Source organism: Rosa chinensis, chromosome 6 (genome assembly GCF_002994745.2).
Source record: "Rosa chinensis cultivar Old Blush chromosome 6, RchiOBHm-V2, whole genome shotgun sequence".
In the NCBI taxonomy this organism is placed as follows: Eukaryota; Viridiplantae; Streptophyta; class Magnoliopsida; order Rosales; family Rosaceae; genus Rosa; species Rosa chinensis.
In genome coordinates, this window is record NC_037093.1 from 17,027,449 (window position 1) to 17,042,967 (window position 15,519).

Here is a 15,519-nt window from a genome sequence, read left to right on the forward strand (position 1 = left end):
ATAAAACTTCATTTTTGCCTTTTTTTTCTTTTCTTTCATTCTAAGTCTTTTCCCCTATTTTTTTTACCAAAACTTAAGGTTTAGAATATCCACTTACATATCAAACATAACGTACATGAAATACCTTAATTAAGGCAGCAACATATATATGCTCACAATTTCACATAAGCAAAAGAGCTGGCCAATTAGCTTTAGATTTCTTAGCCCTCAGCAAACAATACTTAAGCCGTTTCATGCTCCATTTTTTTTTCCTTTCTGAGCCTTCTGCCCACAGAAGGAAAAAAAAAATTAATTAAGCCAGATCGGTGCGAATCCAGCTCGGTCAAAGACTCGGCCCAAGAAAACTCCGTCGGTGCTTTTCTCTTCCACCGTCGCCCTCTCCGCTGGTTTAGATTCAGGTTTCGGTTGAACATCAAGCTTTGGCGCTGGCTCAGGTTGAGCTCAGGCTCTAGCGCCGGTGATGATTCGGCTTTGGGCGCGAGGACTGCCTGTGATTCGGGTTGGGATTCTGGATTTGTAGTTGGAGATGACAGAGGCAAGTGACGTCGTCTGGGATTCCGGATTGAGATTCTGGTGGAGGCAAGCGACGGAGGCAATCTGGGCAGCGACGTCATTTGTCCGATTCCGACAAGGAGGGAGTGACGGGGAGAGAAAGAGCCGGCGAGAAAGAGAGAGAGTGAGTGAGTGACGGTGATTCTGCACAGAGAGAGGAGAGAGAGATGAGAGAGTGGCATAGTTTGATATTGTTTAATTAGGATGAGGGTATATTAGTCATTGTACTCTAAATTGGATTAGTGAGAATAAAAATCTGTTACTGGGGTGAGTAGGATAAATTTAGCTGATTTTGGTTAAGAACTCTTAAAAGAAAGCAATATAAGAAAAAATGATAAACTAGAAGTCTAAAACAATTATCTAATAACCAAATATATATATATATATATATATATATATATATATATATATATATATAGACACACAAATATATAACAGAACTTCTAACTAAAGAAATTACCACAATAGAAAGAAAAGAATAAGAATTAAGTAAATAAAAAGGTCTAACTCATAGGCATATAAACAACTCCAAAATCAGGTGCGGGATATCACAATAAGGCCTCAAGTCTCAGTGTCTCATACTGGATTGAACTTTCTCAATGATTGGAAGATAGGTTTGGATATAAGATACACAACCATAAATAATTATGATAGGGAAAATTGAGAAAAAGGTATAGTTCTCAGTACTTTTTTTTTTTTTTTTTGATCGGGTTAGTTGTTAGTAACTCACACACCCATGCAGTGGTATCCCAGCGCCAGGACACTTGCACCGACATTGCGGCGAAAGCCAAGCAAAGCCAGACTAATCCACTGCACCGCAGACGCACGAACCCAAAGGGTCCCTCAAATCTGCTGGCCACGGGATGGAGCTGGGATTCGAACGCTAGACCTGGGGGTTCCAAACTAGGCCATTCGACCAACACACCACACCACGTGGTTTAGTTCTCAGTACTTGGAAGATAGTTTTGAATATTACATACATAGCCATAAATTATTATGACGGGGAAAATTGAGAAGAAGGTATAGTTATATCTTTTGAAATGTGTGTGTGTAACACCTCAAACTGCATCTCACCAGCTTGAGTACATTACAATGTCGCGAGTATCTAAAACATTAACTGAAAATTCGATTTATATTCTAGAAATTTTCTAGGCAATTTGTTTAAAATAAATTTTTCGTAAAATGCACAACGGAAACTTTTAAATTCTTTTAACTTGAAAACATTTCTAAAACTTAAAGTTAAATGTTCATCCAGGATTTGATGTTGCAAATAACTGAGAAATAATGGACTCAGCTTACAACAACAAATTTCAACAAGTTCCGGAAATATAACTTTAAGAAATAAGGATAAGATTAGAAACCTGGAACCTGGTTTCTGTAAAGATATATATTCGAAATCCGCACACCCTACTCCATATGCTCCAATCCTGTTACCAGTGCACAGTACATGCATCCACACTGTTGTAGGGGTGAGCTTTAGTCCTCACTGCTCAGTAATGGCTTCACCCGACTAGGTTTGAAAACCGACACATGAAACAAAAATTTGGGATCCCAGTATGAAAACATACTTAAATCATTTCATTTAAAGAAAGACAAGCTTAAAATATTTTTCTAACTCAAAATCCAATGCACGGAACTCAAATAAATATATAATACCTGATGCCTGGTCTCGAAGACCAACTACACGGCCTTACCTCAAAATCTCAAATAAGTATAATCGGGTAAGCGTAGCAAGAGTGTCCACTTACGTCAAGGGATGTAAGACATTATTCCGTCCATAAGGCCCTTCCGGAGGTTTAGGGGATCGAAGCCCAAGATATCGCTATGTTCCTCTCACTCTCAGGCCATCAATTACCAAACCATGCAACTCAAATATTCATTAACATTTAATTATAAACGAAAAACAACTAATCGAGTGAGTCTCAAGTCCCCTACCTGATTCTGATGCTTTAACCTTTAATGTTATCTGAAATTCACGAACCTTCAGTTCCTCGGGTAACTGGAGTCCTATATGCCGACATTTCAATTGTTAATAATCTAATGAACAAATATATGAAATTTCAACGATGAGCAAATCGCCCAACTAACATTTTCTGGTTTGGCTAGGATTTGACCAAGAGTTGATCGATAACTTTTATTTACGACCAAATGTACTTTAGGTACCGACTACTTCATTGGACGCTATCTTATCGACCACATACACATTTCCGACCAAATATTTTCCAATATCGACTTAGCTCCATTTTCATACTAGGTGCACCCAAACTTACTAAGGGCACTGAAAATACCAAATGGAACGATATTGTGTTATAACCCAAAGAACAACTTAACTACAAAAGTACTTTATCAATAGGGACACAGAATTTGCTAACACAGTGTAAACCTCTCCACTGAGGAAACTTCACTGCGTGGCTTTTAACGTAGCCAACACGAAAGATCAATCCAATATGAATCAAATGAGTTTACAGTACACAAGTTGTGTTGTTCATAACATACACAATCACTTAGCAACAAATGCTAACTTGATTTACAACTGATCTAACGTTTACTTGATTTTCAATCTATCAACTCTAATCAAATCACTGATCTTTCTTGTTCTCAATGTCTCACTGATCTTTGAGAATAATCTATGAAAGTATTGGACAACACAAGATAAAGCATGAAACAAATAAAGAGAGTTTTCAGAAAAATGGTTTTTGACAGAAACCCATGGTTCAAGAATGAACAAACGTTTTTATGCTGCAGATGAAAACCCTAAACATGTATTAGTTTCTAAGCCTTTTATACAAGAGGAAAACTCCCCCTCAAACAAATCTTTTCTTTAAACACCAAATAAGATAGATATAGAAAGATATCAAAACTTATTTGTTTTGCATGCAAAAAGTCTTTAATGCAAAATGCACCAAATCAATTTAATAGACATGTAAATCAATTTAAAATGTGTAACAAGATTTAGAACGAATCTATATTAAACTCAAGATCAGTGGAACAACTCTGCTTGATCATATCTTTCTCTTTGTTTCCTTGAAGTTCTGGTTTCCTTGTGGCAATGGGAAATCATGTATTGAATGGTAATTGCCCAATATACTCACAGGCACCCAATATGGTCAAATTCTTTCCTTTTTCATCCTAGTTCTTATGTTTCCATTCTAACTAGTAAAACAAGTCCACTGCCCACAATTGCGATATCAATAACAGATTTATCAGCACATCCACTTCCTCAATTTAAATTCAACTCGCCACAGTTACCACAACTTATTAAGCTCAAACACATAATAAGGAAGCTTTCGATTTCAACATCACACCAAGAGTGAAACTGCACCAATTCAATTCACCATTCTCACAACACGTTTTCACAGTAGACACGCAAACATTCAACCAATATCGTTGCAAACCAATTCACTATTCTCTTCCAATTAACAATCAAACTCGATTAATACTGCTCTAACCAAAACACAAAAGCCAATCACAACAATTACCAAGCAATGCAGAACTTCAAACTTGTTTCACAATTACCTCTATCGAGTTCAGTACAGTATCAAAACCCAAATCTGCACCAACGAAGGTCTAGGATTAGCAACTTCCTCCATTTGATACTTCGGTGTGCTTTTCAGTAACTCAAGCTCCCACTCCGAGCAACACCGTCATCTAAGCCTAGCTGGACCTCAATTCACACTTCAGGAGACCAACGACGAACCTAAAGCTCAGAAACAAACCAAGAAGAGCCAGAAAAGTCCCCGGTGTCAGTGACAACATCTAACTCGAAACAATTCATTAAAACGTGATCAAATTCAAAAACTAATGGCATAGGCTTGTAGAGCATGACGAGAGGAGTTAGTTTCATACCACATGCAGCTCAATCCACCGCCGATGCTGTCGGAATATTTTCAGAAACCGTCAAAGCTTCTATGACTTTCCGGCGTTGATTCTCTCTCCACGATCGATGAATGACCAAGCCGTGACGGCGACGATGAGACAGAAAGAATGGTGTCAGTGCGCTGGCAGGAAGTGACGTGTAGTGGCAGATCTATGATATGAAAATGGGGAGGGCTGCGTATTTATGTGTCCGTTTGGGCTCTGTCCAAATTTTTTTTTTTTTAGTACAATTATGCACACGTGTGAGAATGCAAGAGTGGGGAGATGATAACCTGAGAGTTTAAGTGTTCAAAAATTGAATTTAGGCCTTTTTGGGAAGAAGAAGAAGACAAAGAATGAGAATTTGTGATGGACGAAGAGAATGGGAGAGCCAGAGAGGAGCTTGACTTCAATAATTCGGGAGTTCGGGTGGGCTTCGTTAAACAAACATACATATAAACAAAAAATATACATCATATATATAGGTTTTTTTTTTTTTTTTTTTTTTTTTTTTTTTTTTTTTTTTTTTTTTTTCCAGCCCAAAAGTTTGGGGAGGGCTTGAGTCCTCCCCACCCCATACCTAGATCTGCCCCTGGTGACGATCGGGTCCAGTCGCCAGGTTGTCAAGTCGGGCAATTTGGGTTGCCTTTCGGGGATTTCCACCCTTATATACCCACTCTTGATTGGATTTCAACGGCTCCGATCAAGCGATGACTAATTTTCACGCTCAAATTGCACAGGGGCATTTTCTTTTTATTTAAAATGAATTTCCATAATTTCTAAACTTCAAAAATTCATAATAAATGCTTTGGGTGTCTGAAAATTTCCATGAACTCGTTGTGCTGTGTACTTTATTATTAAACTCTTAAATCGAGGATTTCACCCTGTGAAAATTTCTGAAAAATATTCTCGAACACCTGTAATAATTATCGAGATCGTAAATAAATAATTACCAAACGATCTCAAATAAGCACGATAAATTTTCCGGGGCTCACAGTGTGTATGTTATATTAACATGTTTATAGCAATCAAAAACTTGTTGAACTTTTGACTGTGCAGATATCTAACATGATGCATGCAACATATGCATATTCATACGTAGTCCAGAAAACAAATGCAACTTGTGATGTAGGCTGAATCAGAAGTAGATGGTATTTTGGATTCTGTATACGTATCCTAAATCGTAGGTAGATTGGATGAGAATGAGCCTCTGCCCTCTTTATTTTAATGGTGCTTTAGTAAGTGCTAACTTATGAGGGTGGTAATCTCAAAATATGAACTTAGAGTCATAGAAGAATGGTAGAAAGTAAAAAAAAGGATACCACAGAACATGCTGCTAATGTAAAGACTAAAAAGATTAGTGCAGAGTGTTACCTTTTCAAACTTTTGGCCCCTTCAGTTCGACAGCATGCTCCGGTTGTTCTAAACTCTGTTCCACAAACATGGCTTCCTCCTGCTCTTGGTTCTTTAAAAATTAATACAGATGCAACTTGGAACTCTGAGTCTTTGTGTTGTGGTCTTGCTGCGCTTCTCAGAGACTCTTTAGGTACTTTTCTCAATGGTGTGGTCTCAGTGGGGAAGGCTACCTCGGCGGAGGCGGCGGAGGCTCAAGCGGTTCTTCTTGGCCTCAATTTGGCAAAAACTGAGTCCATTCTTTCTTTCTCTCTTGAAGCTGATTGTCTCCCCTTAATCTCAGCTTTGAAATCCTCTTTGGGATCGGTCTCTTGGTCTACACTCTCTTGGTTTCAACAGATCAAGTCTTTGGCTGATTCTTTCTCTTCTGTAAACTGGTCTTGGATCAGTAGGGAAGCAAATGTGGCAGCAGATGTTGCTGCTCACCTTGCTCCACGGTTGGAGCCTGTGTTGGATTGGTTTCTGAACCCACCTCCTTCCTTGCACCATGTACTTCAATCAGATGCGGTGGCAGCTCCACCTTGAGAGCATTGTTTAGCTCTGTTTTCAGTTTTCCTTTTTGTTTTTCTTTCCTGTAAGGTTACTGTTGTCAAAAAAAAAAAAAAAAAAAAACTTTTGTTTGGCTTTGGTTTGAAAAGCTGATATATATATATATATATATATATATATATGTATATATATATTTTTCCAAAGACTAAAAAGATTATTGCAGAGTGTTACCTTTTCAAACTTTTGTTTGGCTTTGGTTTGAAAAGCTGTTTACCAGTTGACTCGATATTTTTATTTTTTTATTTTATTTTTTGGTGATGCGGGCTAGCATGCAAAATAGTAAAATTTACTGAACAGGACTTGCAGAAAGTTGAAGTCAGCACTTACTCTATGATGAGTGTCTCCTGGAAGGCCATTCAGAGATGGGAATGCATCTCTACCAAGTATGAAAAAAAAATGAAAAAAAAAAAAAAAAAAGCAGCTTACTGATTGTCTACGCATTATGAAATTGTATGGTGAGTACAAGAGAACAACAGCGGAATGCCATGAAACAGAAGAAATCAAACATTTAGTACCTCAGTAGCATTCCTAACTTTCTTTTTGGACATATTCATGTTGGAATCAAGTGGACTTTACATTATCTATATCCATTAAGTAAATAACAATTGATTTACTCCTAAATATCCATTAAGTAAATAACAATTGATTTACTCCTAAGATAAATAACAAGAAGTACAAGAGTTATCTCTATCTAGTTACCTATTGAGATTGTATGTCTCTCTTTAGGAGTTGGAAATTCAAGTTAACCTTATTTGATTAACATTAAGCTTATGTGATAAACTTTAGTCTCCTAAGTGATAAGTTTAGGCTTTATCTGGACTCTTTTATGGGATGAGCTGCTCTTAAGTTTTGCCTATATATATAGCAGGAGATAGTCCCTGTCTCTACTATGCAAAACATTCAGTTCATTCCCATTAGTGAGGTTTAAAGTAAGTAGAATGTAGAAGGCTATTCCCTTGGTGAGTTACTACTGCAGACTTGCTTCATCTGTTGCTATGTTGCTGTGTTGGTGATCCAATGTCGAACATGTACTCACTTGGCCAAACTATTCTGATGGGATCAAGAGTGTGGATGCAGGTGAACTCCTAGTTCTATTAGGAATGCTCTTGTATTTATACTTCTGCAGGTTATGTATTTGTGTTCTTATGAATTGATCTTGATGTGCTTATTAAGCTGTTGTTGCTGCATCATGTTTTTACGAATGTTTTCAGAGCAAATTTTCATAAAACACAAATCATATGAATTCTTTTTTTATTGATTTAGAAAAGCCGATAAAGAAAATCAATTCGGAAAATAAAATGTTTTTTCTCTGCCTTCAAGAAAATAGGCTTTAAGACACAGCACGTTTTCAAACCTAGCCCATTTTAAATACACCAAACCCAAACCTAACTTTAGAACAAAAACCCCAGACTTAAGTAAACTCCATCAACAATCAATTTAACTTCAAGGATTGATTTTGGGGCTGAAGGCGCGCGATGAGATTAAAGATCTCAGAAGGGATTCAAAACCCATTCAGGCCCTCGATTCATGTAGGGTTAGTTTTACTAGTTTGTTTTCAATTTTTTCTTCCACTAAATTTTCTGTTGCTGCGCTGTAGCAGAGGCTAAGGTACGTTTATGCAATCTTCACAACTCACATTTCAATTTCTGCATATGGAAATGGTTGTTATATGGATTACTGTTTAGCATATGGAAAGGGTTGTCATAATCATATTCCTCCTGATTGTTTCTACTTAATCAAGGAAATATATATTGTGCCAAAAGAATTTTATTAAGCTTGGTATCTAAGGTTCCTTACTGATTTTTGTGTTTGGTCCTCAGCATCATTATATTTGTCCGCATGATGGTTTACCAATCCTATTGAGAGTCAGTACCGTATTGAGGGCCAGTAGCCCCAATCACAAAATCGTTTGGCAAATATGTGAAGCATTGGCATTTAGGGATGTTCTAAAAGGATTACAAATATGTATGTATAATGTTCATTAGCTTATTATTCCACACTTTGGTTACTGAAGGGTAAATCTTGAGAATATTGTTGTTTGTTAGTAGTTTGGGAGAGTTCAATGTTTTCAATCATTCTATTTAGAAAGCAATACTTACAGGTGTACATATTGATAGATATTTCATCACCATAAGGTTTTGGCACTATCAGGTGGGGCCCGTAGGAGCACCCATGTGCCATACCATGGGTCGGGTTCACAACCCACCATGATAGTGCTCATCAGGGGCGACACCTCGGGCATCAAGGGCCTCAAACCTGGCCAGCATAGCCCATCTAATTACACACCAGAAGTTGATATAGCTATAAGGGGATAAGCTGCGTCCCACATCGAAGAAATGGGAAACTCCTTTCCCATGCTCAAGTATAAGTGATCAACACAACCACCAACAGGGGGGTAATAACTTCTTTCATTACTATTACTCTATCAATATATATATATAGATCCTAACTCAGGTATTGGAGAGGCAAAAACCGTCCGGTACGGTTTATTCCTCTAACGTTGTGTATTTTGTCCAAACAAGGACTCAGAAGTTATATCGGTACCCGGCCGTCGTATAGCATTCTGTGTGACGTACCCGGAGAAATCCACTAGAAACATTGGCATTCCAGATAGGGGGCTCGTTATCATGGTAGAGCAGGAGGAAACGGCAGGTTCGGGCAGAAATGTTGCCCGGGCATTAGTATTTTCACCCAGCACTTCAGCGTTTGAGACACCAAACATAGGAATTGAAACACACGGCCCAGGGTCCTTAGACCCAGTTGGAGCAAGAATTCATTGGTAGTCCCGGACCCTTAGGCCCAGGTTTCAGAGCTAGAAGCCACGCGATCGGAGATCGCAGCCTTTGATGAGCAAAGCAGGATTGATCGGGAACAGCAGAGAATCGACAGAGAGACCAGCCTCCTTTCGCAACAAAGACTACAAGAGTTGGAAGACGAGAACACCGCGCTCGCTCGAGCTTTGGACTGACGACACCAACATAACGAGGCTCTTACTCAAGCTCTTGCAAGGGACACACAAGTCACGGCACCAGAAGTAACAGCTGCCCTAATAACTGCAGTGGTAGGTGCAACCGGTACCAAGCCTTCTACGGCCAGCTGTACCGGTCAGTTGGTCATTCATATACCTGTCGATCTGTACTCGGAAAGCCTGAGGCATATGCCACACCCAGCTCTACCCAGGCTGCAGTAAATTGAGCCGCCGGTAGCCGACGCAAACACGACACTGCTCGTATAGATGAGTAACTTACTGAGCGCCCTTCAAGCAAGGGTAGAGACAGCGGAGAATCAGGAAACGAGGTGTCCTCTAGCAACTTTCGAAGACCGACCGGGGCCTTTCACCTAGGAAGTCCAAGGCGCAGTATGTTCAAATGCTTCAAAGCCGTTCAAGATTGATTACACAGGTATCGGGGCCCCATATCAACATTTGCAGGCCTTTCGCTCGCAGACGAGTGCCAAGGGGTACACAGATGAGGTATGTTGCAACATGTTCCAGGAGACATTGTCTGGTGAGGCTTTGAGTTGGTTCTACGAGCTACCAACTGGTTCTGTAGGAAATTTCAAGGAGCTCACAAACAAATTTGTGGCCCGTTTCATTCTACGTACCGATGGAATTAACACCCCAACAGGATTACTGAAAGTACAACAAGGGCAGAATGAAACGTTGAAATCTTTCATCAACAGATGGAAAGCGGCTACCGCTAAGTGCTGGGATCTAAACAAAGAGTTGGCGGAATTGGCTTTCAGGAGGGGTCTAAGACCTGGAGACTTCCTCTACAGGATTAATCATCATCCCTCGGCTAGCTACGACGAGCTAACGGGCCATTAGGCACGCCCAGGCTGAATTTGAAACATAAGGGGATAACGTCAAGCAAGAAAGGAGAAGAACCACAAATCCGGCTCCGGTGGCCAGGGACGAGTTAAAAAAGAGGGAGTGGACTCAGGATGGCGAGCGATCACCCTATCCTACAAGCAAGAGGGGCAAGGAATCCTCATCCAGATCTAGTCACTATACTAGCACTCAATCCCATTGGGAAGAGAGATCACAACAATACCCCAAAACACCACCCCCACCCAGGTACAAGGTATTCAATCTCCTCATCGCCTCATAAGAGACCATCTGGAAAGAGAATAGAGACGAAATACCCGGATCACCACCTAATAAGTTCCCATAGGGAAAGCTTAAACAACAGGATATCGGTACATTCTGTACCTATCACGAAGACGCCGAGCACAATACTAACCTTTGCAAGGCTCTAAAAAATACGATTGAGTCACTTGTTCAAAAAGGCAAACTTCAGCGATATCTGCCCGCTAAGGAGATAGGAGCTATCGACTTGTATGGCTAGATTCTCACGATCCATGGTGGAGGACCAAAGAATTTACAGTCCCAAAGGTGGAAACGGGGCACTAGTTTCGGCCACCCTGAGGTTTTCAATTTGCACAACACCCCTCGGGAGGGAAATGTGACTGGATGGAAGTCAATCACTTTTTTGGAGGAAGAGGAAGGGCACCTCAAAATGCCTTATGACGTCCCCTTCCACATCACATTCCAAATGGACCACTACATTACTTCCTGGGTACTCATCGATACCAACGCCTCGATTAGTGTACTGTTTTGTGATGCATACAAGGCCCTGAATCAGGGACGATCTAAGTTATCACAAGACAACTAGCCCCTGATCAGTTTCTCCAGGGATATCATTCAGCCACTAGGATTTGATTATCTATCGATCACGGTGGGAGAAAGCCCAAACTGCTCGACCATCAAAACAGAGTTCATCGTGGTCGATTGTGTCTCGTCCTACAACGCGATCTTGGGGCGACCAACACTCCGGCACCTGAAGACATTTGTAGCTGGCCACATGCTCATGATGAAGATTCCAACTCCAACGGGAATGGCAGCGATCCGGGGTGATCAGGCCGCGGCAAGGCATTGCTATTCTTTGACTGCATCCCGGAGAAAGGGAAGGTTAGAGATGTTATCGGTAATTGCGGATCCCTCACCCACAGATTGGTATGAGGATCCCAGAGATGACACAAATTTAGACGAAGAACGGCCCGGTGCCGTGGAGGACATTGAAAAAGTTGTACTATCTGACGAGTTCCCCGACAGAACTGTCAGGATCAGTACCAAGTTGACCCCATCTGTCAAGGAGAGTTTAGTCTTATTTCTGTGTGCGAATGCATCTGCTTTTGCCTGGTCGTATGAAGACATGCCCCAGATCCCGACTGATATAGCCATACAACCTCAGCATTGTTCCTTTTTCAGACCCAGTGAGACAGAAGTGCAGAGCTTTCAACCATGATAAATACAGGGCTATCCAGGCAGAAGTGAAGAAGCTTATGGCCATCAAATTTGTCAGGGAGGTAACATACCCTTGTTGGCTAGCCAATGTGGTCATGGTATGCAAGAAGACAGCGGGATCCTAGCGTATGTGTGTGGATTACACCAATCTCAACCGAGCAAGCCCCAAGGACAGCTTCTCACTCCTAAGAATTGACCAACTCATAGATTCTACAACTGGGTACGGGCTACTCAGTTTTATGAACGCTTTCAATGGGTACAATCAAATAAGAATGAATCCTGCGGACGAGGAACACACCGCTTTCACCACCGATAAGGGCCTTTACTGTTACCAAGTTATGCCTTTTGGACTTAAGAATGCAGGTGCCACGTATTAAAGACTCGTCAATTTCATGTTTGTAGACATCATCGGTACCATCGTGGAAGTGTACGTGGACGATATGCTGGTCAAAAGCCTAACGGTCGGTGATCAAGTAATGAACCTGGCAATTGTTTTCACCATCATCTTATGAAACGATATAGGGCTGAACCACAGAAGTGCATCTTTGGGGTGGAGATAAGAAAGTTCCTCTGCTACATCATCAGCCATCAGGGTATAGAGGAAAACCCAGAGAAAGTACAGGCCATCTTAGACATGACCTCACCCACCTTCCGGAACTAGGTTTAGTCCCTTACCGGGAAGGTGGCCGCCCTTTCAAGATTCGTGTCAAGACTCACGGATAAATGTACACCTTTCTTCAAATTACTAAAGACCCAGCATATAGAGAAAATCACCTGGACTGCTGAACCAGAGGCAGTATTTAGTGGTATAAAGGCATATTTGGCGGTGGTGCCATTACTGTCAAAACCTATTCCTAGAGAGATGTTGTACATATATATAGATGCATCTGTAACTGCTGTAAGCTCGGCGCTGATCAGACGGGACCATGACTGCAAGTACCTTGTGTACTACGCAGGCAAGGGTTATACTGGTGTAGAGTCACGATACCCGAACATTGAGAAAGTGGCTTTAGCTCTCCTAGTGTCTGCTAGAAAGCTCCGGCACTACTTCTAAGCACACTCAATTACCATTTTCACTAACCACCCATTGAGGCAGGTACTTTAGAAGCCAGAAACCTTAGGAAGACTCATCAAGTGGGCCATTAAGTGGGGAGAATTTGATATCCACTACAAGCCCTGGACTGCTATAAAAGGCCAGGCAGTGGCAGATTTGATTTCAGAGCTCATCATTTCTCAGGATCTGTCCACGAGAAAGGAGGAACCACTGACCTTTTGTCCACAACCACCAAATACCTGGCAGTTATATGTCGACGAAGCATCTAATACGAGGACAAGTGGGGCCGGCATTTTGCTTGTCAGTCTGAAAGACCAATTGTATGAGTACGCCTTGAAATTTGCTTTCAAGGCATTCAATAATGCTGCAGAGTATGAGGCCCTTATCGCGGGTTTACAGGTCGCCTGGGAGCTGGATGTCCAGCACCTCCACATCTTCAGCAACTCCCAATTGGTGGTAAATCAGGTCAACAGGGACTTTGAGGCCAAGGAACCTCAGATGTCATCTTACCTGGCCCTTACTAAGGCATTGATACAACGATTCACCACATTCACAATTACTCAGATACCGAGAGCTAAGAATAACAAGGTAGATGCTCTCGCCAAGCTTGCAACAACTTCTCGGAGTGCTGCATACGGGGCCACAAAGGTGGAAATACTAGAAAAGCCAAGCACTTCTAAAACGGTATCTGAAATATTCGCCATTGACAACACTGCCTCCTGGATGGACCCAATACTCAAATACATGGTTGATGGCTTGGCTCCAGAGGACAAGGTTGAGGCAAGAAGGTTACAGCTTAGGTCAGCCCAATACACAATAATGAATGGAAAGCTTTATAGAAAGGGTCATAGTTCCCCTAATCTCAAGTGCGTCAAACCTGAAGAGGGCCACAGTATACTAAAGGACATCCACAGTGGTGTCTACGATAACCACGCAGGGGCACGATCTCTTACACACAAGGCTCTTCAAGCCGGGTATTTTTGGCCAACTATGTCAGCACTAGCTCAAACAATATCAGGTTCTTGCCATAAGTGCCAAATGTACACCAACGTCCCAAGGGCACTGCCTATCGCTCTCTCCATTCTTCTTGCACCTTGGCCTTTCTGCTAGTAGGGCCTGGACCTAATTGGCAAGCTACCTACGGCCGTAGGATAGTTCAAGTACGCCATTGTAGCAGTGGACTATCAGACAAAATGGGTAGAGGCAGAACTTCTCGTGGCCATCACTACAAAGAAAGTGAAGAATTTTTTATGGAGGAATATCTGCTGTAGATTCGGAGTCCCGGACACTATAGTCATGACAACGGGGCCTAATTTGACAACGATGAGTTAAGAGCATATATCGAGAACATGGGCAATAAGATCTTGTACACCTTACCAGCACATCCACAAACTAACGGCCAGGTGGAAGCCGTCAACAAAATAATCAAGAAAATTCTCAAGAAGAAGCTTGACGATGCCAAGGGCCTTTGGGTCTCCAAGCTCCTGAAAGTGTTGTAGGCTATCAGAACTACAGCAACGGAAGCTACTGAAGAAACTCCCTTCTGCATGGCTTTTGGGACTGAGACAGTTCTCCCCATCGAGATACAAATCTAAAGTGAAAGGATCGAGTACTTCAACATGGGTACCAACGCAGAAAGCCTTTGGCTCGATACCAATTTACTGGAGGAACAACTGGATGTAGCGCACATGCATAATCTCTCAAACAAGAGGAGAATAGCCCGCTACTACGATGCCAACGTACGGTCCGAATGCTAAAGTTAGGGGACTGGGTCATGAAACAACTATACCCGGAGCCAAGACGGCTGGACCCTTCTTGGGTAGGTCCTTATGAAATCGTAGAGGAAGTAGGTTCAGCTACTTTCTACATCTGGGACATGGACAAAGTAACTTCCCTGCATCCATGGAACACACAACGTCTCCGGTACTATTACAAGTAGTTCCCGGACCATTTTACCTTAGCTTTTTGGATCATCCAGTTACTGTAAGCTACCTATCAGGTACTTATTTTATATAGGCCACCAAGTAGTACTTGAATGGAAAAAATGAATTATTCAGACCATTGCTTCCTTTTTCTTTTTTTTACCTCAGTTCCTGAACATTCAGTTGTATTGTTAATTACTCTATTCCGGTAATAAGTAGTTTACACATACAAGTTTTAACGAGGCATAAAATACAAGCAATCTTAATCCCTTTCAACATTTCCATTCAAGGCATAAAAGGAAGGTTGCAGCCATCAACAAAATAATTTGGCTTCCCAACCAAAGGAAATAGTTAAAGGGTAAACTAGTTATCGGCCCAGTAGCCATTGTTCCAAAAAAGGGTGAACTAGTTAGCAAAAAAAAAAACAAAAACACAAAAAACTAGATACTGAACTATTGTTGTTGAGGTTCAGGGTGACTCCCGCTAGCACCCTCTTTGGCCTTTCCCTGCTCTTGCTGCTGCTTTTTCATTTTTTCTATAAGGCCCCGCTTGAATTTAGCATCATCAAGGTACCCAGCAGCCACCCACTCACGGTACTTCATGATGACAGCTTTATCTTGAGCAGTAATCAGCAGGTCAGTCATCTCCCGCGAGCCTTTGTACTTTTCAATTGCGCACCTTAGGCACATTACTCTCCAGGTACTCTGCCTTAGCCTGCTAGGAGTTAGCCCTCTCCTCTACTTCCTGGAGTGACTTAAGATCCTTCTTCAGCTCACTAACGTTGCCTTCCAACTCCAGGATCTTCTTCTTTGACTCCTCCAACTCCCCCACCTTGGCAGTCAAGGAATCGACTTTTTATTTCAAAGAGT

At 41.5% G+C, this 15,519-nt stretch overlaps 1 protein-coding gene across 1 annotated transcript; it reads left to right on the forward strand.

Annotated features, from left to right (window-relative positions):
* The first annotated feature begins 5,703 nt into the window (after positions 1–5,703).
* LOC112170941 lies at positions 5,704–6,345 on the forward strand. The gene has a single exon (XM_024308206.1). The coding sequence runs from the start codon at positions 5,704–5,706 to the stop codon at positions 6,343–6,345; it is 642 nt and encodes a 213-aa protein (XP_024163974.1).
* The last annotated feature ends 9,174 nt before the right edge of the window (positions 6,346–15,519 follow it).